General features: G+C 52.6%; 11 protein-coding genes across 11 annotated transcripts; 6 read left to right on the forward strand and 5 right to left on the reverse strand.

Moving 5' to 3' along the window:
* Positions 1 to 808: 808 nt before the first annotated feature.
* J4E79_002952 (uncharacterized protein) lies at positions 809 to 1,849 on the forward strand (the record flags this gene model as incomplete). The annotated part of the gene is made up of 1 exon (XM_049351848.1): positions 809 to 1,849. One exon carries the CDS (start codon positions 809 to 811, stop codon positions 1,847 to 1,849), a length of 1,041 nt encoding a protein of 346 aa, XP_049213319.1.
* A 308-nt stretch (positions 1,850 to 2,157) lies between these two features.
* J4E79_002953 (uncharacterized protein) lies at positions 2,158 to 4,188 on the reverse strand (the record flags this gene model as incomplete). The annotated part of the gene is made up of 4 exons (XM_049351849.1): positions 2,158 to 3,113; positions 3,165 to 3,556; positions 3,601 to 3,798; positions 3,851 to 4,188. The coding sequence occupies 4 exons, from the start codon at positions 4,186 to 4,188 to the stop codon at positions 2,158 to 2,160; spliced, it is 1,884 nt and encodes a 627-aa protein (XP_049213320.1).
* A 1,043-nt stretch (positions 4,189 to 5,231) lies between these two features.
* Positions 5,232 to 6,951, reverse strand: J4E79_002954 (uncharacterized protein; the record flags this gene model as incomplete). The annotated part of the gene is made up of 4 exons (XM_049351850.1): positions 5,232 to 5,469; positions 5,528 to 5,975; positions 6,026 to 6,826; positions 6,876 to 6,951. The coding sequence occupies 4 exons, from the start codon at positions 6,949 to 6,951 to the stop codon at positions 5,232 to 5,234; spliced, it is 1,563 nt and encodes a 520-aa protein (XP_049213321.1).
* A 1,573-nt stretch (positions 6,952 to 8,524) lies between these two features.
* J4E79_002955 (uncharacterized protein) lies at positions 8,525 to 9,723 on the forward strand (the record flags this gene model as incomplete). The annotated part of the gene is made up of 2 exons (XM_049351851.1): positions 8,525 to 8,665; positions 8,719 to 9,723. The coding sequence occupies 2 exons, from the start codon at positions 8,525 to 8,527 to the stop codon at positions 9,721 to 9,723; spliced, it is 1,146 nt and encodes a 381-aa protein (XP_049213322.1).
* A 636-nt stretch (positions 9,724 to 10,359) lies between these two features.
* J4E79_002956 (uncharacterized protein) lies at positions 10,360 to 11,853 on the forward strand (the record flags this gene model as incomplete). The annotated part of the gene is made up of 1 exon (XM_049351852.1): positions 10,360 to 11,853. One exon carries the CDS (start codon positions 10,360 to 10,362, stop codon positions 11,851 to 11,853), a length of 1,494 nt encoding a protein of 497 aa, XP_049213323.1.
* A 1,109-nt stretch (positions 11,854 to 12,962) lies between these two features.
* On the forward strand, positions 12,963 to 14,124 carry J4E79_002957 (uncharacterized protein; the record flags this gene model as incomplete). Its single annotated transcript, XM_049351853.1, has 2 exons — positions 12,963 to 14,027; positions 14,077 to 14,124. The coding sequence occupies 2 exons, from the start codon at positions 12,963 to 12,965 to the stop codon at positions 14,122 to 14,124; spliced, it is 1,113 nt and encodes a 370-aa protein (XP_049213324.1).
* A 3,322-nt stretch (positions 14,125 to 17,446) lies between these two features.
* Positions 17,447 to 18,450, reverse strand: J4E79_002958 (uncharacterized protein; the record flags this gene model as incomplete). Its single annotated transcript, XM_049351854.1, has 2 exons — positions 17,447 to 18,234; positions 18,417 to 18,450. 2 exons carry the CDS (start codon positions 18,448 to 18,450, stop codon positions 17,447 to 17,449), a joined length of 822 nt encoding a protein of 273 aa, XP_049213325.1.
* Positions 18,451 to 18,952: 502 nt separating this feature from the next.
* J4E79_002959 (uncharacterized protein) lies at positions 18,953 to 19,897 on the reverse strand (the record flags this gene model as incomplete). The annotated part of the gene is made up of 1 exon (XM_049351855.1): positions 18,953 to 19,897. One exon carries the CDS (start codon positions 19,895 to 19,897, stop codon positions 18,953 to 18,955), a length of 945 nt encoding a protein of 314 aa, XP_049213326.1.
* Positions 19,898 to 20,372: 475 nt separating this feature from the next.
* On the forward strand, positions 20,373 to 21,459 carry J4E79_002960 (uncharacterized protein; the record flags this gene model as incomplete). The annotated part of the gene is made up of 2 exons (XM_049351856.1): positions 20,373 to 20,497; positions 20,550 to 21,459. 2 exons carry the CDS (start codon positions 20,373 to 20,375, stop codon positions 21,457 to 21,459), a joined length of 1,035 nt encoding a protein of 344 aa, XP_049213327.1.
* A 128-nt stretch (positions 21,460 to 21,587) lies between these two features.
* Positions 21,588 to 23,109, reverse strand: J4E79_002961 (uncharacterized protein; the record flags this gene model as incomplete). Its single annotated transcript, XM_049351857.1, has 4 exons — positions 21,588 to 22,184; positions 22,239 to 22,793; positions 22,842 to 22,941; positions 22,994 to 23,109. The coding sequence occupies 4 exons, from the start codon at positions 23,107 to 23,109 to the stop codon at positions 21,588 to 21,590; spliced, it is 1,368 nt and encodes a 455-aa protein (XP_049213328.1).
* A 283-nt stretch (positions 23,110 to 23,392) lies between these two features.
* Positions 23,393 to 25,039, forward strand: RRP3 (ribosomal RNA processing protein; the record flags this gene model as incomplete). The annotated part of the gene is made up of 2 exons (XM_049351858.1): positions 23,393 to 24,080; positions 24,138 to 25,039. The coding sequence occupies 2 exons, from the start codon at positions 23,393 to 23,395 to the stop codon at positions 25,037 to 25,039; spliced, it is 1,590 nt and encodes a 529-aa protein (XP_049213329.1).
* Positions 25,040 to 25,109: the final 70 nt, after the last annotated feature.

Genomic DNA, 25,109 nt, shown 5'->3' on the forward strand with positions numbered 1-25,109 from the left:
TAGATCAAGCTGCGGTCAGCAGAGCTTTGATTCCATCAGGCAAAGATCGGCTCCCAAGGTTAAAACACGGAAGTCGAAGTTGGGACTGGGAAGCGCCTATCACCCAAGTCCGTCCATCAGCTATACACCCATTCATCGCCCGCAATCTTTGGATTTCAAACGGTTTCTTTTGGACTGGCTTTGGCTCCCATGCAATAGTCTTCATGGAGGACCCCTTACCCATTTCGAAATTGGGCCTCTCTTCTACCCTAGTCTCGCGAGTGATCGAGGAGATATTGTTCCAGGTACAGAGAAGCCCTACCGCTAATTGGATCAAATCTACGCTCTCGAATCCCGCTTTCACCACCATCAGCTTGGTTATGCACCGGGAGGTCTCAAACCGCTCTACCCGGGTACACTTTGTCCATCGCTTCAAAAGCTTCCGTCGCGCTACTGGTGTACTGGTTGACGATCTTCTGATACTTCTCGCCATGTACTTCGTCGAGCGGCTCGAATTTGCTGGGCGTTCTAACGCGCTCTACGCCCCCCAACAAGATCTCGCCGCGGCTAACGAGCTCACGAGACTACTGGACCCAGTCGGTCACTTCTACTTGAGCCAAGCCTGAGCGAAGTCTGGATTAGTACAAGCAGTCTCACTGCACGCGTGGTTTGTCTCGCGAGCTGTCTTTCACTTTGCTGGCTCGTGCTCAGTCTTGGCGTTGCGACAAACGCTTACGCCGCACAACTGGACCATTTCCTTTCCGAAATACAAACTGCGCGCCTCATCGACCGATCGCCTTCGAACATCGGCAGGCTCATAACGATCGCTATGGACAACACGATTACTCCTCCACTCGCACACGGCGATCCCGCCCGCGTTTTGGGCGTCGCGGAATTGCTCGAATACGTACTCATCAACCTTGAACCCGCCGACATCCTCTACAACGCCCAGGCCGTCTGTAGCTTTTGGAAAGAGTGTATCCAGGGATCCAACTCCATCAAGAAGAAGTGTTTCTTGGTCGCCGACGAGATAAGCGAAAAGGACACAGACCGTCTTTTGTTTCTCGGATCGCATCTCCCGGACTTGGGCAAAACTCTACTTGCAGAATGGCGCCATTATGGAGATACTGAAGATCTTTGTCGACTGACAAAGGTAACTCCGGTTACTCTTCGTGCACTCTTCGCCGGTGACCCACTCGATCGTCGATTGCAATACAAGTCGGGCATCTACGATTATTTCAATAAACTGGACGATGCAAAGGAGTCCATTCCTCTCACGATGAACGTGGGTCGTGAAGGTTGCGAGCTTTATCAGGATCGTGAGTACGACGTGCGTATCTGGGAGTCGCTGCTTGACATGTCTCGGTTGAACCCGCTGCTGCGCCAGTCGTGGAGAGGGAAAGCGTCGGCTGCCTTCACAGGCTACGAGAAACACATCATCTTTGCACTGGGCGACAACTCCCTCGATGGCTGTGAGTACTTCACATATATTCGAGAGTTCCTGGAGACATTCGTCAATGCAATGAGCACCAATGAGTCAAGACAGCCCTGGAAGACTCTCCAGATCAGCTCACCTGCCGCCACCGAACTTACTGTCACGATTTCCCTACCGGCAGGCGACTCTGACGCCCACTATCTTCTCTGTTATACTGGTATCACGATGATCGATTTTGCGCGCGCTTTCATCATTGCGGTACGGGGACCTTTAGAGGACTACGAGCAAATCGATTTGGAGAACTGGATGGGTAGAATTCACCAGTTCAGGGAAGACACTAGAGTCTGGACGGGCATGATGCGCTCATACAAGAAAGAGAAGAAGCTTATCGACGACTTGATTGAACGAGTGGACAACATGGAAAGTGTATGGTAGTGCCGCTGGAAGTCATCGGTCTAGTCTAGACGCTTTACTAGAGTCACAACTGCTGGGCGTTAAGGATCTTCTGGTATATGACACGCATAATCTGCGCAACGACTGATACAACAACGCTTGCTTGTATATAGATCACAGGAAAAAGTTGAAGTAGAAGTTAACATCATCTTACATGCTATCTACTTGGTGAGACATAAAAGTGTGTATCCAGCCCATTAACTACGGGCAGACGGACAGCATTGGAGATCAGAGAAGCATTGCACAACAGTAGAAAACCAACATCTGGCAAGCTATCAACCCCATGTACCCTATGCATCAACCCTACATAGTCGTCCCTGCTGAGTAGGGAGTCCTCCCGTCCCTTCAACGAACCAACTCTCGCTACCCACACCCGTAACCGCATAGAACAACCCCCAAGGATCTCTTTCCTTCTTGATCTTCAGCAACCTATCGTAGTTATCACCATACATACTGTACTGAAAGTTCGGCTCCGCAACATCCGCCTCGTTCATATAAGCACCGCTGAGCGGCGTCGCATCTCTGAGCTTTTGCACGTACGAGTCGAGGCGAGCATGCGATGACTTCCAGAGCTCGTCAGAGAGGCTAGCATCGTACTGCCGACTATCGAAGCCGGTCATGTGCATGACTGCGTTGCGCAGGTGCGGCGAGACCGCAGAGTCGGAGCCAGGATAGCCGGCTGTTTCGAGTGTTGGTGCGTAGTCGACGGAGTGGAAGCTGTAACCGCCTTCTTCCACAAATGAGCGAATCGCTGCCATGGTGGTATTAAATGTCTGCGAGGTTGGGTCTGCGAAGTTGGATCGGGGAACAAGCCGGCTCACAAGACGACTGTTACTAGTACCGCCGCTTGGGCCGCCGGGCAGGGTACCGAACTTTGCATATGTGCTCCAGAACTTTGGCTCGGGGTTGACTAGTGAAATGCCAACGTCGTTGAGATTTTTGATGAGCGGCGCCATGAGCTTTTTCATTTCTTCGACGGTGACGCCCGGCATGGTAATTTGGTTGGAAAGAGTGAAGGTGCGAGCGGTTGTCGTGATGTAATTTGACATGATACCTTTGGCATCATTGATGCGTAAATTGTGCGAGAAATAGACCTTTATACCTTTCCAAAAGGTTTCATTAGATACGCGAACGGTGGTATTGTCGTTACTGGACACTGGGCCGGTCTGGAATGTGAAGTCACTTCGTGCGACTGTCGTAGGCGGATACGCTTTCACAATCGCAGATGTGACGATGCCAAAGTTTCCTTGGATATAGGTCAGTATCGGAGATAGTAGTAGTTACTTTGGAAGCTTACCAGGCCCGCCACCTCTAATCGCGAAGAACAGGTCGGCGTTCTCCATCGGATCTGCATGCACGAACCTGCCGTCTGCAGTGACAAGCTCTAAAGCAAGTATTTGGTCTGCCATCAGGCCATACTTTGAAGTGATGTACGAAAATCCCCCGCCTTGCATGTAACCGCCATAAGCACCAACAGTAGAAGACCCTGGGGCTAGAAGCGTTATGCCATATGTACTCATGGCGTCGTAGACTTCATGTTGTTCTAGCGCTGCCCCAACTCGGGCCGCTTGACCACTGTATTGACCAACTTCGTACGTCGGTAAGTACTCGAATGCTTTCATGCGATGCACCCAGACCTGGAGTGCGCCACCGCCGGTGTTTCGGCCGAGGAAGTCATGGCCGGTATTTCTACTATGGTCAGTTTGGGGCTGGTATCTTTCCTGAGGACGTACTTGATCGTCAAGCGGATATTGTTGTTCCTGGCAAAGTTGACTGCCAGCTGCACGTCTTTGACTGTAGTAGCATTGATGACAAATGCAGGAAAGCTGACGAGTTTGCAGCCAGACAGCGGAGGCGTGGCGCTAGCTGCTGGTACGGGGCATGGATTATGTAAAGTCCACTGCCCAAACGGTATCAGTGGGTCTTCCTTGCTAGATGAAATAAGTCAGCTTTCAACCGAGGGTAAGGTTTGCAACTACATACGCGAAGAGAGCATCGCTTTGACGTCGCCTGACGTTTGAACACTTTGCGGTATCCTTGTACTCGCCCTCATAGCAGGCAGCAGCAGGTGGAATACCCTTGAGCAATGTGCCTCCAAGACTGATGTTCAAGGCACTCCATTGCGTCGATGATGGCCAGCCGTCGTAGCCTGGATAGCTCTTGCAAGAAGGTATGTTGCTCGTGTTTGCTTTACCGAAAGCCAAGTCAGGGTTGGTCCCCACATCCGAGTCCGTCAGCTGTATACCCTCATATGGGAAGTTGTACGCATAGGCAGCTTGCGCAGCAAGAAGGGTTGAAAGAAGCGAGAACCCGAAGACCATTCTGTGAAGCGCGAACACGGAATTGAGATTAATGATGTCTAAAAGCTTCGACGACGAAGCTTGCTCTCTTGGAGGCTATCATGCTGGTGCCTTATACAAGCTTCTGGTAACAGCACTGGCGACACCCCTCTTCTCTACTGCCCATGAAATGCCCCACATACATCCAGGCTGATGATAGTCTGAGTTCCGGGGTGGTGCAAGGACTGTATCCCCATCTGTTGACTCGTACTCCTCATACGATGCGGCCCAGTTCTCGTCTTGGCCATACGATACGGGCCGGCCCAGACGTGTTGCCATATCGGGCGCGCAGTCAGCATGCAGCCATGTAGCTTTACCCGGTCTGGTTTCGCGGTGCATCTCGTGTGATCAATACGTCGCGCATATCGCGAAGGTTGTGAGGCTTTTGTGGCGTCCGTAATCATACAGTGGTTCCGACATCATGGTAAACGGTCGATGCTGAGGGCTGCGAAGCTGCATACTGAGTCTTCCTGTTGGTCGTAACAAGCGAATCAGAATGAACTAAACCTGCGATAAGAGCCTTTGAACGCGTGAAAGCTGACTTCGGGGTCTCCCCACACTGGGCGTACAGAATCGCCTTGTGGGACACATGATGCAAATGGATGTCGATATGGAAGCGAGAATGATGGCAGCATGTTCGAAAGTGATGCAGCACCCATGGTTTGATGAAAATCGTGCTGGTCGTGATGCGAAGACGAAGGACCGCGTCGAAATGTCGGAGGCCTCTTGCAATTGCCCCTGTGATAACAACGCTAGCCCCTTTGGGTATTGACCAAGCCCCCACCTGTTCCGCATCCCAAAACGGTCTAATCGTCCCCCATCGCATCAACATCCGGCATATCAAATGGCTTATCGTCTTCCCGTCTTGATAGAGATACGCGATTGATGCGCACGTCAAACCCAGGCAAAAAGACTCTTAGGTTGAGTCCGGCTACAGCTTGTCGCCAAGTTTCGCCATTGTCTGCTGAACATGTTCATCAATCTACAGAACGGCGCAATCCTCGGTATCGATCTGCAAGCATTGCTCAGTCCTTGCCCGCCCTATCATCTAGCTCTGTAGCATCCTCCATGTACTTCACCGAGTGCTTTCGCTGCTCCTCCTTCATACCCGCCTCGACATCCTGGCGACGCTGATCAGCCGACACGTCACCGAACAGGATGTCAATCTCCTCAAGTGTCTTTCCTTTCGTCTCTTTGATGAAAAATGTAGCAAAGATACCCATGGAAAGACAAAAGATGCCGAACATGAGGAATGTTTTCCACCTGCAAAGGACGATGTCAGTGCATGTCTTGTATGCAGTTTGCAGAGTCATTGTCTTACCCGATGGAGTTGATTGCAGCGGGTGTAATCTTCGTAATGACGAAATTGAAGAGCCATTGTGTTGCTGCTCCCATTCCCACACCATACGAACGAAGTCGGGTTGGGAAGATCTCCCCAAGGTAAACCCATGGGACGGGACCCCAAGAAGCCGAGTAGCCGATGACATAAAGGTAGATCATGGCGACCATGGCGATGGAGGCGGACGAGACTGATCCAGAATCTGGGTTTGGTGGGTTCGTAGCAAGAACAGCGCCGATGATGAACATCATGGACGCCATCCATGCCGCGCCAGCCATGAGCGAGTACTTCCGGCCAATGAAGTCGATACCAACGATCAAGAAGATTCCAGTCGTGATGACTTTGACTGTGCCATAAATACCCGTTGCGAACAGCGAAGCGTTAGCTGCTGATACACCAATGGTCTGGAAGATTTGAGGAGCGTAGTAGCCTGAAGGAGGGTCAGATGGCGAAGTTCAGCTCTAAAGAACTTCATCTTACCGATTGAGTTTGTTCCGCTGAACTGCTGCCAGAACATCAACACGAAACCAGTGATGAATCGGTATCGGTTGCCTGGAAGGAGAACCTCCTTCCACGTTATGCCCTCAGTCTGGTTCAACTCCTCCTCGACTGCAGCGCGAATCTCAGCCAGCTCCTTTTGGAGCTCAGCGCTATCGGGTTGCTCGCAGCGAATGAACGCAAGCGATTGCGCAGCTTCCTCTTGTCGACCCTTTGACATCAGCCACCGCGGAGACTCCTTGAGGAAGAAAAGTCCGATCAACATGAAACCACCTGGGATGAGTTGAATCGATACGGGCACTCTCCATTGCTTCGTTGACGTGGGCATGTGGAGCGCAACACCGTAATCTAGCCAGTACGCAAAAGTGCTACCAATGACCAGGAACTCCTGGAAGAGACCAGCGATACGTCCTCGAAGAGCTGGAGGGGCATTTTCCGAGACGAAGACCGGGGTAATGGATGACATACCTCCAATACCGAGCCCTGCGATGACGCGACCTGCGTAGATCACGCCAATCTCATGATGAGCGGCAGTCTGGATTGCGGCACCGATAAGGAAGACGAGGGAGAAGCCCATAAGAGACAATCGTCGACCGAACCGTTCGTTGATCCAAGCGGCCCCGATGGCACCGAAAAAGCAACCTGCAGTAAGAAGCGATACGACGTTCGACGATACCGATGCATTTTTCGAGTCGGAGAATCCAGACGAGTCTGTTGGCAAGCCGAAGTCCTGTTTGAAAGCTTTGAGCGCGAGCACGCTGCCCATTACTCCGGTGTCATAACCTTCCATAGTGTTAGCTCTTGCTCAGGAATGGAGACAGCGAGCGCCTACCGAACAGCAGCGAGCCCATGTAGGCAACACTGGTCAGTAGATAGACCCTGCGGTTCTTGAAGAATTTGGACGGCATCTTGGTTATGTCGTCGCAGCTTTCTGGGTTGACTTGTCTGCGTACAAAGAGAGCGAGGTAGGCTTTTCAATAAATACCTAGGTCAAAACACCAGACGCCGAGGGTGGCACCACCGGCAGTGCTGTCCCCGAGTATTGCGTCGTTATCATGTGGAGGAACCTGTCCGACCCCAGACTCCACCTTTGGCCTCCGCAGACCCATTTATCTGTTCTTCCACCAGTCATTTGTTCATCTCTGGGATCGTTCAGGCCTACTGTCCGACTCGGTTGCTACATACTCATGGAACAGAGCCGTTGCGACCTTTGCGAGCATTCTTAATGGTGTTTTCGTTGCGCGACGCTACAACATGCGGCTCAAAATTTGTGAAGATAAGCCTCCCAAGCCATGTATACGAGACCGCCCGAATGCTTGGTGCTGCATGTGTTGAGTCTAGCGCTTTCGTCTGAATGGCGGTATTTTTCAAGCGTCGGCGGAATAATGAGCTCCACTTGAATCTCGAACGCTAAGCTTGCCAGCGATCATAGCGCCTGCGTCCGAAGACCCTTCTCCATGGACGCATTGACATGTCAGCAAGACACCCTCGAAGACTTGGAAGACATCAGGATGCGAAGGCATCTTAGTCGTGCGGGAGTATAGCCAATATCCGTCACATCCGGTCCGCTGCGCATTGGCAATCCGCCACAGACGTGACTGCAACGTCAACATGACGGGCTTCAACAGCACGGCAGCGTTCTGGAGGAAGAGTACTGGACATACTCAACTATAATCTTATGGCCAGCCTGTCCTGATACCACCTTTCAGGTGTTCCCACGATATGCACACATGCTGAGGCCTTGTCGGTTTGACCTACCTAGGTAGCCTAGAGGGCGACGTTCATTCCGTTCGTGTCCGCAACAACGACCGTCGCTGGATGCTCAAGTGAGATCCATAATATTGCGCGCGCGCTTCAGGATACTTCATACTGGAAGTGTAATGTTGCGTTATGAGGCTTGGCTTTGGTGAAGTACAGGTCCCTGGCGTTGGACGAGCGTGGTGAGCATAACATGAATGCTAGGCGTGGCAGGCATGGGCGTGGCAGGCATGGGCGTCATGGGGGACATTGGGCCAACCCGGACATTGGCGACCTTGGCGTCATTGAGTGCCGTCATCTACACCCAAGCAAAACCTTCCTATTTAGGCAATGGGACTTACCATCATCGTTTAGCCTCAGTCCATCATGGATGGATTAACATGTATCCAAAGGGAACCTAAAAGCCGAGAGAAGGCTTTCTGGAAGATACCAGCAGCAGATTGTGCATTGGAGGAACCCGTACTGGTCTTCTCGGTCTTTTCGGCCATCTCGCTGCTGCCTACGGACATCTCCACACTACCAACCTGAATCTCGCACATCTCGGTCAACAAACAGCTCTTGAGCGGAAGACGGAATGTACGACCGAGGAAACCGAGATAGTCGTGCGAGCAGAGATGGAGTATAAAGATCGAAGCCTGCGATGACGGATGTGAATCAACTCAGCAATTGCAACGCCTCTTCCTTCCAGCATAAACCCTAGTGTACAGCTTCAAGCCCACAATTATGGAAGCAGCAGCAGACCAGATCCGCCAGGCATATGCCAAGGGCAATGCCCGAGAAAGACAACAAATCCAGGAACAGATGCGGGACCTACAGAAGGATCTCTACAGCGACTGGGAGATGATGTTCAGCCTAGCTATGGCAGTAAGCCTCCCCTATCCATTACATACGACACCTGTTTACTAATCTATCCTCAGCCTCTTCAATGGGCTCTCATCGACGTCGGTATCGATCTCAACATCTTTACCACGCTCGCCTCATCGACAACACCAGTAACACACGATGAGTTCCAGCAGAAGACTGGCGCAGCACCAAATCTACTCGCGCATCTGCTCCGGTCCATGGCATCGTTCGGACTCATCGCGGAAGTTGAGAAGAATACGTTTGCAGCAAACCGTGCGACACGCGTCTTTGCCAATCCGCACGTGAACGGCGCCGCGCCGCATCTGTCAAAACTTCATCTGCCGGTTATGCAAGCACTGCCTGGCTATTTGAAAGAGCACAAGTACCAGGACATCAACGATTCCAAAGACCTGCCTTTCCATGCGGCCATGAAGACGGCCCTTACGCCATTCGAGTGGATGAAACAGGATGGTGAGCAGATGAAAGCACTCGGTCACATCATGGTGCTCGACTCTGTCGATAGCTGGGTCTCCTCATACCCTGCTCAAGACGTTGTGGGCGACTTCAAGCCCGCGGACGACTCTGCGCTCTTGGTCGACATTGGCGGAGGCTTTGGTCAACACTCCGTCGCATTCAAGAAGAAGTTTCCTCAACTGCCTGGCCACATCGTCGTTCAGGATGTGCCTTCAACACTTGCGCATGCGCCTTACGTGGACGGTATCGAGTTCCAAGCCCATGACTTCTTCACCCCGCAACCTATTCGTGAAGCAAAGTTCTACTATCTCAGGCATATCATGCATGACTGGACGCATGAAGACTGCATTCGCATCCTCTCAAACATCGTTCCTGCCATGGGTCCGGAATCGCGCATCTTGATCGATGAGGTGGTGCTACCGGAGACGAAGTTGCCTTGGCAGGTCGCTATGATGGATCTTGCGATGATGGCGTCGCTGGGCGGCATCGAGCGGAGCAGGGAGGACTGGACGAAGTTGTTGGAGAGCGCGGGACTGAAGATCGCGGATGTGCATTGTTATGACGAGGTGAGGTATCACTCTGTCATTACGGCTGTACCGGAGTGAAGCGCAGCCTTGTAAGTAGTAAAGCGAAAATCTTGTAGTAGCATTGTAGAACAATGGGACGCACTCAACTCAGTCATTGCCAAAGTGGCTTAGTAATGCACCAGTCACCGACCCCGCGGCCTTGTGCCGGCATCGCAAGTGCAACCCTCGCGAAAATCACGATTTCGACCAACCCAACCCACACCGCGCCCTGACAAACCTCACACGCCTTCCGCCCTTTTCTCCACCATGGCGATCTCGGAGTACGAGCAAGTGCATCTAGGAATAATCGGAGTATGCCAAAAAGCTCCGAAGATGCTAATCAACGGTTGAAGGCGGGGCAGGCCCAGACACGCCGCTCCACTAACCGTCGCTCCGCCGATAGGGTAGGGCGCATCGAGCGTTAACACGCCCTATGCGTCTGGTCGCTGTCATAGATGCGTTTTTTGCGCCAAGCTACTCTACTCGATGAGGCATGCGAATCCGGGTGTTGTCGCTGTTGTATAAGGCACGGTAGGCTCGTGTGGTCGACGACCAAACTTCTGAACGAACGGATAAGATATCTTTTTGGTTCACGCTACGAGCGCTTGACGCAATCTGCTGTTGTTTATCTTTCGAAAGACGATAAAAGGGTAGAAGAAGTGGTCTTTGTTCAAGATGGATCCAATCGCCAACCCTGTTGTCCAGATGCAGGACATTCCGACCACGAGCGACGGAAGACCCTATGCTTATGAGGAGCCTGATGAGGTTTGGGATGGATTGAGGAGGACGGTGTCAAAGATGACGGGTCGATCGAAGGCGGGCAGCGAGGCGAAGCAGTCTGCGCATCACGAGATGGAAGTCAGATCACATGGACGTACTCGGTCGCATCGAACGCAGCCTATTGACGAACTTGATGAAGAACCTGGGATACCCGTTGTGGACGCTGAAGACGATTTCCCCGAAGGTGGGCTGCGCGCGTGGCTCGTTGTCGCATCGGCGTGGTTGATGTTATTCCCTTCTTTCGGCTTCATGGTGTCTATCGGCACACTTCAGGACTACTGGGGCCAGAACCAACTTTCGTATATGTCGGCGCGTGATATCGGATGGATCCCGTCCGTCTTTGTCTACCTGTCACTTGCGCTAGGTATCTGGGTTGGACCACTCTTCGACCGGTATGGGCCGCGATGGATCGCTTTGACAGGAAGTGTCATGTTTCTCTTGATGATCTTTCTGCTTGCTGAATGCGACAAGTTCTGGCAGATGATCCTCTGCTGTGGCGTACTGGGAGGCTTTTCTGGCGCCATGCTGACGACTACGAGTCTCGCAGTAGTTGCGCATTGGTTCAAGGAACGACGAGGTCTTACACAAGGCATCGCTATGATGGGTAGCTCTGCTGGTGGTCTGACGATTCCGTTGGTCCTGCGAACTACTCTTCCGAAGTACGGCTACGCGTGGTCGCTCCGGATATTGGGCTTTGTATTCCTCTTTTGCTTCATCATCGCCAACATCCTGATGAAAGCTCGCATCCCGCCGTCTGCCGCCGCAAAGAAGAAAGCCATCATCTCACTCTCTATCTACGGCGATCTGAGGTTGAGCTTGTTCACCTTGAGTGTCTTCGGCTTCGAGGTCGTTCTCTTTGGTGGATTGGGCATCATGCCCACATACGCAACGCTGAGTACGAACTTTCCGCCTGACACTGGCTTCTACCTTATCGCTGTGCTCAATGGTGTCTCTTGCCTTGGGCGCCTACTACCCGGGTATGCCGCGGATAAGATTGGTCGATTCAACACTCTGTTTATCATGATCGTCTTCACCTTACTCTGGATGCTAGCCCTATGGCTGCCACTCGGTACAACATCGCTTCCAGCACTGTACGCTTTCGCAGCGCTCTTCGGTTTTGGAACAGGGTCTTGGATGGCGTTAACACCCGCATGCGTAGGTCAACTATGCAGGGCGGAGGAATTTGGTCGATACTATGGAAGCATGTACTTCATTGCGTCCCTCGCAACGCTGGTCTGCATTCCAATCAGTGGAGAGCTTGTTGAAACAGTTGGACCCCAGCCAATGGTAGCCTTCTTCTGCGCGATCCTCGGTTTGAGTCTGATCAGTTTCTTGTTCAGTCGGTGGGCATGTTTGGGAAGGCGTTGGACGCTGAAAGTAAAGGTTTGAGCGATTTGATAGATGATATCGTCATGCTAGGAAACAAGCACGCTATGATCTTACCCACAATTCTGTTGTTGAGCGGACCGAACTAGCGTAAAACAGTCCTGGTAGTGCGAACATCAAGAAAACTTCATCGCGCTAAGATCGTCCCCTTCCGAAAATTCACGATTTAGTGGAAACTAGTCCATCTAACAAATCACATGGCTATGCTTTAAACCTGTCAAGATAGGGTCTACAACTGAGTAAGTCTATCGATAAAGCGTGATAGACGTCTAGCCGCTTATATGCTGCGGCGAGGTTCAAACCTCCAAAACGACGCACCATGATGAGTACCTAGGTATTCGTATAGTACTTCCCAACTACATTCCGCGCCACCACATGGTGGTCCAGGCTCACAACAGATTTACATGACGTGCTTTGATAGCGCCGAAAGAAATTTGCGGGACGAACGGGAGGAAGAGTAAAGTATAGTACATAGCACCAAGACAGCTTCATAGTGCGAGCCCTTACATACCTGGGTACACATCCCCGCCACACTACCGCCTGTGCGTTCTCCAACAATACCCCAGAGCCCTGTCTCCGCGGTCACGTCGTAGTCGAAGATGTTGAACCAAATCCACCAGCACGACATCGAAAGCTCACCACACATCGATCACCATGGCTCCGATGACGGCAAACCGATTCTCGAACCGCAACTCAATGTCGGTGGGCATGGTGCTACGCAGCGGCGGCTTAAGAACTACCATGTTACGATGATAGGGTTCTGTTCGGGGATTGGCACGGGACTTTTCATCGGAACGGGATCGGCGTATGCAAGTGCTGGGCCTGCGGGTCTGTTGCTTGCGTATTTGGTTGTGGGGAGTGTACTTTGGTGTGTTATGCAGAGTATTGCGGAGTTGGCTACTGTGGTTTGTAACTCTTAGGTGTTGGGTTCCAAGAAGTAATTGCTTACTGTGCATCAGATTCCTACTGCTGGTTCGTTTCCACATTTTGCGAGCCGGTTCATTGATCCGGCCGTTGGGTTCTCTCTCGCCATAAGCTATGGGTATTGTTATACTATATCCATTGCTGCCGAATGCTCGGCATCCGCGATTCTGGTGGGCTACTGGACTGACATGTCGCCTGCTGTTGTCATTTCCATCAGTCTGGTTCTCATCCTGGCTACGAACTTGCTGAGTGTACGTTGGTTTGGTGAATCTGAAGTCGTCGCTGGTGCAATAAAGATTGCATGCTTCCTTGGACTCATTCTGGTTTCCATCGTCATCACTTCCGGAGGAGCGCCAAACGGTGAAACAATTGGCTTCCGCTACTGGAACAATCCAGGCGCTTGGGTGGACTACAATGGCATCTCCGGACCAACGGGTCACTTCCTGGGATTCCTGGCCTCTTTTGTCAACGCAGCTTTCTCCTTCATTGGCGTCGAGGTGGTGGTCATCACTGCTGCCGAGAGCATCAACCCTCACTCGGCCATCCCGAAGTCGGCAAAACGGGTCACATTCCGCATCGCTCTTTTCTACATACTAGGCGCTCTTCTGATTGGAATTATCGTCGACCCTAGGAATCCGGGCCTTGTGTCAGGTACTGGAAATGCCAACTCATCGCCGTGGGTTATCGCGATCAAACAGGCCGGCATAAGCGTACTGCCTTCGATCGTCAACGCCTGCATCCTCATCTCTGCTTGGTCGGCGGGAAACTCTTACTGCTGGGTCGGTTCCCGAATCATTGTCGCCATGACCACAGATCGCCAGCTTCCACAAATCTTCGGTCGCACCTGGAAGAACGGTGTACCATACTACGCGGTCCTTGCGTCTTGGCTTTTTGGACCTCTCGCATATCTCAGTCTGGGCGAGGGTGGAGCTGCGCAGGCTTTCGGGTGGCTAGTAAGTCTCAGCACAGTTGCAGGCCTGATCGCATGGGCAACCCTATGCTTTTGCTTCATCCGCTTCCATGCTGCTATGAAGGCGCAAGGACTCAGCCGTGATAGCTTGCCTTGGAAGAGCCCCTTTCAACCTTTTACCGCGTGGTATGGTTTCATCGGATCTACTATCATTACGTTGATCACTGGTTTCCCTGTCTTCCTGAAGGGGAACTGGAGTACGGGTGATTTCATCGCCTCGTATATTGGCATACCGCTTTTCATCGTGCCGATCATTGTATGGAAGTTGGTACACAAGACTAAGGTGGGTAGTTGTAACTTTTCCGAAAGTCGGATTCGCTGACATGATCTAGTTTGCTCGTGCTAACACCATCGATCTTCACTCTGGACGTCTCCGGTGAGCGTCGGCTATGCAGATCCGAGTCGTGTAGAGTCGGGTATTTGCGATTCATCAGAAAGAGACCGGCGGGCTCAGGGGGGCTTTTGGACGCCGCGGACGGCAGCCTGGCCGGTTCCATGAAGATCTTCGTTGTGCTACGAAAGCGAGGCTCTGGTAATGGTCATTCCTCTGATGTATATATTTCCACTGTTAAGGCTGTGCCTAAGAAGGTGGGACGCGAGCATACACAGGTATGAGACCAATTTCCGCTCACTCGTACGAACTCAGGGAATTGCCCGCCACTGAGGGCCGCCCTGACGACAAAGATCATAGTGAATAGACGTGCGGCACTGTGGCGACCGTGTATTGCCTACACGTTAAATTTGCGACGATATCAGATGCCCGAAGAAGTCAGCTTCGAGATACCGAGCATCCCAGGTCTAGGGTAATATGAACGGCCAAGATACCCTTTAGTAAAACTATTTTCGAGCCTCTCGAGGTGAAAGTCCACGATGAACATATCTTGCGAAAGGACTTTGGCAGGTGTGATGGAAACCTTGAGGCTAAGATCTGTCCTGGTCATGTTGCCCTGTCGAAATCGCTGAACCTGGTATTGTGGTGGTTTTGACGATGTATTAGCATGGAATGCTTCCAGATTCATGGTACCTTGCCACCGGATCGCGTCGTCGATATAACACCATGGTTTGGGTATCTCTGACATGGCGTCATGTTTGCACCCCATTGTCAAACATACCACGTGCGTCCGAGGCATTCCATTTGCAGTGTAACCGAAGAGGCCTAGCTCTAGGGAAGCATGCCAAGACGAAGGCTTCATGTCGTCATCTTTACCCTGTAGGATGTTGTCTTTCTCGTTCCAGGCTGTTTTGGGAAAGCAACGCCATGTATGCATGCCTTCTGGAATTGATCGAATGAGGAATCCCCATCGGCGCCGGACACTGTTCGCGACAGTTGAGGCACGGGTGTTCCGGATGTAGATCTCTCTGGAAAATGCAGAAGACGGTATGCATTCGGAAGGAATCAATGACACACTGGTACTGATGTCCCGAAGATAAATGTCGGCTGAGAGGTGTCGCAACGGAACAATTACGAGGTGTTGGAAGTCGTGGACCACGTGGCACCTTAAGATCCCCCAAACAACGTCATGGCCGGACCAGATCATGATTGGGGAGCGAAGCGGCCGGAGCACTCCACGTCCATACTCATTAAGCTGATGGGTGTGGAAGAGTGATTGACATATGCGTAGACCCCTGTGAGTGATCGTGTAGGGGGGAACAGGATCATCCGAAGCGAAGGGTATCAGCTCTCGCGATTCTCGAAAGTCATTCGGATCGGTCGCAAGCACGTCTGCGGTCAACTCATGGAAGCCATCTGAGGCCTCCCATGCAAAGAGCGTCTCATCCTCAGAAATCTTCATGATTTCTTCCTGCAACCTTTTGAACGCCTTTATCTTCCCCTCGCCGTACAGCAAAGGCATGTTGACATCGAAAATTCCAAGTAGGCTGTAGGCGATGTCTTCGGATCTTGTCGCCTGCCTGTCTGCGGCCCATGACATTCGCATACTGATGCTCGCAGTTTCCAAGGTTCGGCCTTCGAGATACTCTATGGGAATGCCTGTAATGCTCGATATCTGTCTGCCAAGGGTTACCTTATTTCCAAGGAGTTGCCAGTCGCGAGAGTAGAACTTCATGCCCTCTCCCCTACCAGATTGGAAATTGTTTGGAGCCAGTAACTCTTGCAATGTCCAAGCACGCATGAACCATCTGCTAAGCGCGAAAGTATTGTCATGCCTCGCCGCTTCGCCTTCCGCAAACGCGCCTACGAGTTCCACATCGGCGAGATATGCGTAACATTGCTCTGAGTTTCTGTACCATGCAAACATACTGTTGATAGCTTCCGAAAGCTCAGCGCTGCTGCTCTTGTCAATGCAACAGGTGTCGATCCACGCGTAATCGAATCCATCAGCAACAGCAAGTTCACAGGTTTTTCTGATTTTTGCAAATCCCTTTCTCTTCTTCGCTTGCTCCAGATCAGTAAGATCAGAGAACACCACCTCTTCAGTATCCCAGCAATGCGACAGAATAGCGTATGGTGGGATCTTGTCGACAAAGGTCTTCAGCTCCAGAGTGCGTGCATCTAGAAGCCGCATCTTGGCTTTCGCTGGCAGACGCCACGAGCAATTGATCGAGCAAGCATACAACTGTACAGAAGCGTTCCCTCACTATGTGCAGATGTGTGCTCGGGTTGTCGGAGTGCGGGTCGTAATGGGAGAAGGTATGCCCTTTTCATGAGCAATACATCGGAAGTGACGAGACATTAAGTCCTGACGTTCACAAAAGTGAAAGACAAGGAGACAGCAGTCAGGACCAGCTTGAGCGAAGTGAGTCGTGTTGCGAGGGAAGGCGGGGGAGGCACGGACAAGGAATGGTCCCAGCGCTTCGCCAAGACTTCTCGCTTCAAACCTTCTCGCAGCTTCACCCGTCTTCTGCCCACAACACACCGGCGCAGCCACGGCATGATTTGCTGACTTATTCAATAACAACGTCTCGCGCGCAATCAATACATCGCGAAATTTACGTCAGACGCTGTGAAAGCCGACCCAAAGCGCATTCACAATCTCAACACTAACAGCAGAACCAACCGCCCTCAGCCCTCCTTCCTCCAAACCAAGTAAGTCCACCAACCCTCTCCCTACACACACTTCCCACACCCCATCTCGCAATGATGAACACAATACAAATCACAAGTTTCAAGACGGATCGGAGAAGGTTTCACGGCCTTTATTGAATGAGTATTTCCTGTCTGAATGAGAGAATACACATACATGTCACGTCGCTTCAATACGTTTGGGGCTGGTTGCTGACATACATTACAGAAAGGCAAATGGGGGTCTGGAGTGAGCGCGGCAGCAGATGTAGATGGAGTTCATAGATATATCATGCAATGCCATCTTTACAAGTACTCCGTCTTCGTCCATGCCATCTCATTGATGACACGCCATCAGAGCATTTCTGCAGAAAGAGAAAGCACGTGGAATTTTGCAATTATTGTTTACGTTGTTGATTCATTCCATGTTACAGTTACATACAAGCCCAGAAAAGCAGACGAACGATACCGAAGTAAAAGCAGAACCTCAAAAAAAGGAAATGAGAGTGCGAAGTCCATCCCTTATGAGCGCCTGCCACCGATGAATACATATCCTTTTCCATTCCGTTCCACCCAGTATCCATTTTTCCATGGTCGTTTCATTGTTATCCTTTGCGTCGCCATCCGTGACCATATGCATTTTGAAACCTATGAGGAGACTTTCGTATCATGTCGTGCATCTAGTCTTCCGCCATTGATGCGGTGTTCTTGGTGGTCCTGCCGCTGCGGCGTGGTGTGCCGTCAGCAGTGGCAGCCTTCTTGGGTGCCTTCTTCTTTGCGGGTTCCTTCTTCTCCTTCTTGGCACGGCCGCCCTTCTTGGGGGTAGGCTTTGTCTCGGCTTCTTCCTTGTCCTCGACTTCATCGTCGTCAGCCTCGTCGGTCTTTGCCTTCTTCTCGGCGGGCTTCTCATCGGCGTCAGCGTCGGCGCCGTTGGTCTTGTCCGCGGCTACTTCGTCAGCCTTGCGCTTGTCGCCGGCCTGGGGTTCCTCGTCCTTTTCGTCGGACTTGTCTTCTGTCGGGTCGTCCTTGGCCTCTTCTTTTGACTCTTCCTTCGCATCCTCCTTGGCCTCTTCAGCCTTGGACTCGCCGTTAGTTTGCGCTTCTTCCTTCTTCTCCTCACTGTCAGGCGCGTCCTTCATCTCCTCGTCCTTCTTCTCGGCTTCAGAGGTCTTTTCGTCCTCCTTCTTATCTGAGTCAGCCGACTTGTTGTCATCCTTCTTCTCTGACTCTGCCGACTTGTCCTCTTCCTTGGAGTCGCCGTTAGCGCCACCGGCCTTCTCGTCGATCTGAAGTTCGGAAGCGCGCTTCACGACATCGTTCCCAGAGCGCTCGACGTGCACAGCGGGGTTGTCGGGCGAGGCGTTCTTCTTGATGGTGTTGCCCTTCTTTGATTCAATGGCAATCTCGCCTTGGTCCTTGACCTCGGCAGCGGTGCCACCGGGCTGTCCGGAGCCCCAGTTCCATGAGACTGCTCACACGTTAGCAGTGAGTTCCTGAGTCTTTTGCGATTATACCGATCGCGGCAAGGAAGGCGCGCGCGGATGGGCAATCGTTACGCGCCAGTGAGCGCAATGCGCCTGGCGAAACCTCATGATGCGCAGCCACTGAGCGGCGGAAGAGGTTTCGGATTGATAATTGAAAGGCACGTACCCTTATCTCCTTGTTGGATCTCAGTGTCGGTCATTGTGTGTAACGTAGCTTAGCCGTGGCAGGTGGTAAGAGATGACGTTATGGTGCGCAAAACCGCGTGTAAAGTCGCGAAAGCGGGGCGGAACAGCAATTGATGCGCGTAGAGGTGCAATGGATACGGTGATGCGTAGAAATGATGCGCAAGCAGTTGGAAGAGACGCGACGGGCGGTGTGGAAGGGAAAAGAAGAATGGAAGCCGGGAACCTGAGTGCTGGGAAAGAGAGCTCGAAGATCGGAAGCTGCGGTACTGAGGCGTGATTGGCTGCCCTGACCCACAAACGCCAATCTGTGCAATCTATGGGGAAGGTGGCTGGCGATCGAGCCACGGCGTCATCGGCTGGTCTGTGCGCGTTCTCGAAATACATCCTTGTCGATCGCTTCCTTCACGGCATAGCATTCTGAATGGGGTTTCGAAGAGGACGAGACTACACTCTTGAGTCGGTCATTGAAGGTGTTAAGCATTTGAGTTGACTGCGCTTTGCCATAGCATCGTGTATTCATGTCCAAACTTTGCCTCCCATACCATGTATCACCTTGTCCATCCTGTGCGTATGTGCGTAGTCAAATGCCGTTACCAAAGCCACGAGATGACTAGCTGCCGCAAGAACAACCAAGACGTGAAAGATCTGATGGCTTGAGCCCCAGATATCGTACCTCCCAGGACTCCACTTCTCGGGTACCCTCGCAGCATAGATAGCAGCGCCAGCAATATACAGTGCGCCCTGCAAGAGGACCCAATCCAAGCCAATGCTCTTGCGCAGGTGCTCAACACCGTACAGTCTGACACCATGAAGTACAGGGAAGACAGCGGAAAGTCCCATGAGCACGAACATGAGCGCTCGAAAGGGTCTCAATGCGGGAGTGCGGAACTTGGGATGTGTGGCTGCGACAGACGTGCCGGCAGCCAGCGTCGTGATCATGGTCCAGTACGTCCTTCGCAGCTCCGGTTCGCTGCCAAAAGCATAGTATACGATGGGTACGAAGCTGCCCCAGATTAAGAAGACGATGCCCAGATAGTCGAGTTTGTTCCCCCAGACAGCGACTTCGTGTGAGTGGTTTTGTATCGTATGGTACGTCGCGCTCATGCCCAGGCATGCTACAGCTCCTGCGAAGTAGCAGCTGAAGGCCCAGACGTCTTCTTGTGTAGCTGTATCATAGCGGAGAGCCAATGTGTTGTAGAGCGCGACGGACGAAATGGCAGCCATCACAGCTCCAACGAGATGGGTGTAGATGTTGACGGTCTCGTTGTGAAGATATCCGAGACTCTTCCAAGACTTGACGAATGAGTTGGATTGAGCGCGGTACCCCGATTGAATGTAGTGGTTGTCTTGCTGCCATGGCGACAGCTCGTCCCATAGTAATATCAGCTTTTCTTCGACCTTTTTCTCCAGCTCTTTTCCGGTTTGCGCGGCTTTTGAGGTTGCTTCCTTGGCTGCTTCCATTTTGAGAATATTCGATGAATCTAATTAGATTCAGGACTGAGAAGGAAGGAACCGGAATATATAAGAATTCGCTGGGAGTTCACATGTCACGAAGCGGCCTCGGAGAATCCGCGAATACCCTCAGGGACTACACGCGAACTAGGTAAACTATGCCGCGTCCGGTCAGGCTTGCGAGGACAACACGTCGCTTTGAACGCAAAGCCATGACTGCGACAGCTCAGTCGCTCTTTACGCTCAACATCGTCAATGGTCTCGCTGTTGTCACGAGACAAGGTATTTCCGACGCGTCAAGCTCGTGCGCTGCCCCTCCATCCCACCTTCCCTTCTTCCCAGTCCTCGAGCGCGGTTGCTTTCACCACCACCCACCATGTGTCGCAAATACGCTAGGTGATATACAGCCATGATCATTCCAGTCTTTGACATTACTTGACCTCTCGCGCGTTCCATAAGAACCCTCCACCCAACCACCAGCGTAATGAAGTCCTCAGACCCCGGCCGACCCAGCAGCCGTCGCGCCGCCTCAGGTGCCTGGAACCGCCTCAAGCCCGTCCGCGAAGATGTCCTGGAGACATACGGACTCCCTTCCAAAGGAGAGACACGGTACATCCTTCTCACACGACACGTCTGCATACAATCGCTAACGAGAATATAGGCTGAACGACTTCAAAACACAAGAAATCTACTTCAACCGCATAATAGAACGCTACATGAAACTCTGCGCCCTCAACCGCGACGAACTCGACCGCCTCTTCATATCCGTCAGCATCCCACCTCCCGACACGACCACCACGACCAAGTCGACGACAGCGCCCACCGCCAATTCCAAACTCACATCCTCCTTCTCCTCGCTCTCCCTCTCCAAACACGCACCCCCAGAAGCCCGTCAACAGCCCGCCACCCGCCCACCCCTCGCTTCAACCTCTACAAACACACCACACCATCCCATCCCCCAAAAGGCCTTCACGCCCTCCATCCAAGAACTCTCCACAGTCCTCGCCTCCCTCCGCAAATTACGAGAAGCCATAACCGCGTCCTCACGCACCGACGCCTTCGCCCTCCGCGCCTACACCTTCGCTATCCACGTCAGCATCCTCTGCCACGACTGGTCTTCCTACCTGCCCTCTCTTCTTTCCCTCCTCGGGAAAATCCATCCCGTAAACCCGCTTTCGCCATCTACCTTGCACGAAGTCGTCGGCCTGCTCATCCTCGACCAAGCATGTCGGCAATCCGATTACTCGGGCGCGCGCGCCACGAAACTACGGTATGGATACAAAGATTGGAGGGTGGAGAAGGTGTTGCGGTGTCTGGTCGCAGATGACTACGTGGGATTTTGGCGCGTGAGGAGGAGTGTGGATGGGTATCAGAGGAGGGTTATGGAGTGGGCGGATGGAGGGGTTAGGGTGCATGCGCTTAAGTGTCTGGGCAGAGCGTATTTGAGTGCGGATAGGGCGTTTGTCGAGAGGTGCGCGGAGAGGAGTTGGGAGGAATTGGTGCAGGAGGGTGTGGGGTGGGAATTGAGTGCGGATGGGGAGAGGGTTTTGATCAAGAAGATGAAGGGATGAAGTGGCTTGTGGATGGATGGTGTTTTGATACCCGGTTGTATTGCATGTGCCTTGGAGCAGATTGGTTGGATTTCAGGATGAAGCGTTGAACATTCAGGGTATCATTAAGACTTTTCTATCAGACCATATCACTCATCCTCCATCTCCTCGTCCTCGTCTTCATCCTCTTCCTCCCCAGCATCAGCAGCATCCTGCCAAACATCATCGTCCATATCATACGCATCCAAAAGATCATCATCCATCTCCTCATCCTCATCTTCCTCTCCTTCGCCCTCACCCTCACCAGTCTCCCCCCTAGCAGCAGCCCTCTCCTTCCGCTTCTTCTCAACATTCTCCTTCTGAATGCGTCTCCTCTCCTCTTTCTCCTTATTCCTCTGTGTCCACTTCTTCTCCAACTCCTGCTCCTCTTTCTTGCTCTTCTTGATGTACTCATGCCACATGATCTTGCCGCCGCAGACATCTTCTTCGACTTTTGTGAGGCGCAACTTCATGCGCGGACCCAGTTCAACGAGCTTGACGGCGCGCTTCTCGACGCGGGGTTTTGAGCCGCGGGCGCGGGCGTGCGAGGTTTCGTCGCCGGCTTTTAGCTTTTCTTTTTCTTTGCGGGAGAGGACTTTTTGGCGGACGGGTTGCGCGACTTCGACTTCGGCGTCGGTGTCTTGTTCGGTGTCCGAGGCGGATGTGTAGCCGGCGGCTGAGGGGTCGAGCATGTAGTCTGCGACGTCCTGGAAGTGGAGTTAGTGGGTGTTGTGCATGTATTTCGGGTAGTTACTGCTTACCTCGAGCTTGCCTAGGTTGGGCAGTGCACTCTTCTTCTTCTCCTTGCTGCCAATGAGCTTCTCAGCTGCGTATAACCGGCGGATGGCTTTCGGTACGCCCGTAACTTTGGTTGTGATTGCGTAATGTCGCAGGCTGATTGTGACGGAGCCATTCTCTTCCGAGGGAGGCTCACGGTTGAGAAGGAGGACGCGCTTGATCGAGTGTAGAGGGGTAGTGTGCGGTTGGATGGGTGGGAACAGGCCCTGGAACATATCCGTCACAAGCTTCTCGAGATGCTTAGGAGGTGCCTTGTCGCCGAGTCGTTCTCTTTCCGCATCGCTGGTGAGGAAGTTGTTCATGACAAGCAGAGGCGCAACTAGGAAGTCGTTCGCGCCTGCCCGTGGGCGTCTCATTGACTTGAGAATGTCTTTGCAGAGACTGTAGTTTTCGACTCGGAAATGGAGGGTAGGTCCGCGGGGGACGCGGCATAGTCTGAGGTTAACGTTGCCGACTTCTGAGCGGGAGAAGAGGAGAAGATGGCTGACACCGAGCGGTCCACACATGACGAGGAAGTCCTTTGAGATTGTTAGCTTAGATCATGCTGTTGAATGAGTATACCATACCTTGAGCTTATTCGCCCTTCGCTCTTTCAGCCGAATAGCAGTATCGGGCTCCAGGCAGTGGCGCACATCGTTTACGAGGTCTGAGACAGATCTTCCTACTCTGTACTTTGTTAACAACCGAGGCGAAAGTTTCCTCGACCTAACAAACTCACTCTTGCGCGCCGATACGAATGACCATAGATTTCGGTGTTCCTGCTATCGGCTTCTTGGAAAGCTCCTTGTCGCGTACCGACTGCTTCTTCCTCGCGGTTCCTTTTCCACGAGCCATTGCGAAAACTCGGCTGTCTTGGTTAGATTGGATTACTGGCGAGTATTATTGATGTTCGAGTGTGTGTTTCTTGCGTCGCGATCGTATAGTACCTCCAATAGCTTGAAGGGAAGCGTTGTGGTGATGTTGAGTGAACGAGTTCGTCGCATGCAGTCGCAAACTAGAACTGCGGCTTTCGAACTTTTAGGTGGGTCCGCCAAGATTTCGCGGTTTCTTTGGTTCCAGCGGCGATACCACGATTCCGTCGCACAACTTTTCCAGACTCAACATTCACAACAACATCATGCCTGGAGTCACGAAAAGGAAGCTTCACGCAGACGCGACCACCGCCGTCGGTGCGTCGTCAAAGAAAGTGCGACCATCAAGTGCACCTGCGAAGAAAGCCCAGAAGAAGCCTGCACCACCACCGGAATCCGAGTCCGGCGATGACGACGTTGCCGAAGAGAGGGACTCAACCGATGTCGAAGAAGCCCAAGATTCAGTAGGCGACAGCAGTTCAAAAGACGAAGCAGGGCCCTCTACCACAGCCGACGCAACCAGCGAAGAAGCGCAACCCGCCGCGAACGAGCCGAAGAAGACCTTCGCCGATCTAGGCGTGCGCGAGGAGCTCTGCGATGCAGTCGAAAACCTGAAATACGTACATCCGACTCCTATCCAGGAACAAGCTATACCTCTGGCTCTCCAGGGTAGGGATGTCATCGGATTGGCCGAGACAGGTTCTGGAAAGACGGCGGCGTTCGTCCTACCTATCCTTCAGTCGCTACTGGAGAAGCCACAGCCGCTGTTTGGTCTAATTCTAGCCCCGACACGAGAGTTGGCATACCAAATAGCACAACAGGTGGATGCTTTGGGTAGCATCATCAACGTCAAGTGCGCGACGTTGGTAGGAGGAATGGACATGGTGCCCCAGGCCATCTCGCTGTCCAAGAAACCGCACGTCGTAGTAGCCACACCTGGACGCTTGCTTGACCGTGAGTCACGCACATATACGAACTATAAGTGACACCCATACTGACCACATCATGTAGATCTTGAAAACACCAAGGGCTTCAGTCTGAAGCATCTGAAGTACATGGTTCTCGACGAAGCCGACCGCCTGCTCGACCTGGATTTCGGCCCCGTACTAGACAAGATCCTGAAGGTACTTCCTCGGGAAGGACGACACACATACCTCTTCTCTGCGACCATGTCCTCCAAGGTCGAGAGTCTCCAGCGCGCCGCTCTACAAAACCCAGTCCGCGTGAGCATCAGCAGCTCGTCGCATCAAGTCGTCTCGACCCTACTACAACGCTACATCTTCCTCCCCTTCAAGTGGAAGGACCTCTACCTCATCCACCTCCTCAACGACAACATCGGCCACCCTACCATCATCTTCACCCGCACAGTCAACGAAACACAACGTATCTCCATCCTCCTCCGCACCCTCGGCTTCGGCGCCATCCCACTACACGGCCAACTAGGCCAGTCCGCCCGCCTGGGTGCTCTCAACAAATTCAAGTCAAAGAGCCGCGACATCCTCGTCGCCACCGATGTCGCAGCCCGCGGTCTCGATATCCCCGCCGTTGATCTCGTCGTCAACTTCGACTTGCCAAGCGACTCTCAGACCTACGTCCATCGTGTTGGTCGAACTGCCAGAGCGGGAAAGTCGGGTAAGGCGGTATCGTTCGTTACGCAGTACGATCTGGAGATCTGGCTAAGGATTGAGAATGCGCTCGGCAAGAAGATCCCAGAAGAGGCCATCAACAAAGACGAAGCGATGGTCTACGCGGAACGCGTCGGTGACGCGCAGAGGATAGCTGTCAGAGAGATGAAAGACTACCATGAGCAAAGAGGTAGCAGGGGTGGACGCGGTGGTAGAGGTGGATCGAGAGGAGGTCGTGGCGGAGGCAGGGGAAGAGGTCGTGACACGATGGATACGGAGGAGGGTTAGATGTGTTGTCCCTAGGTGTGGGTTGTCAGTTTTGGCGTTTTGATCTTTTCGCGTATACCCTACGAGTTGC

This window comes from Alternaria viburni, assembly GCF_023758015.1.
Source record: "Alternaria viburni strain BMP 2772 chromosome Unknown scaffold_5, whole genome shotgun sequence".
In the NCBI taxonomy this organism is placed as follows: Eukaryota; Fungi; Ascomycota; class Dothideomycetes; order Pleosporales; family Pleosporaceae; genus Alternaria; species Alternaria viburni.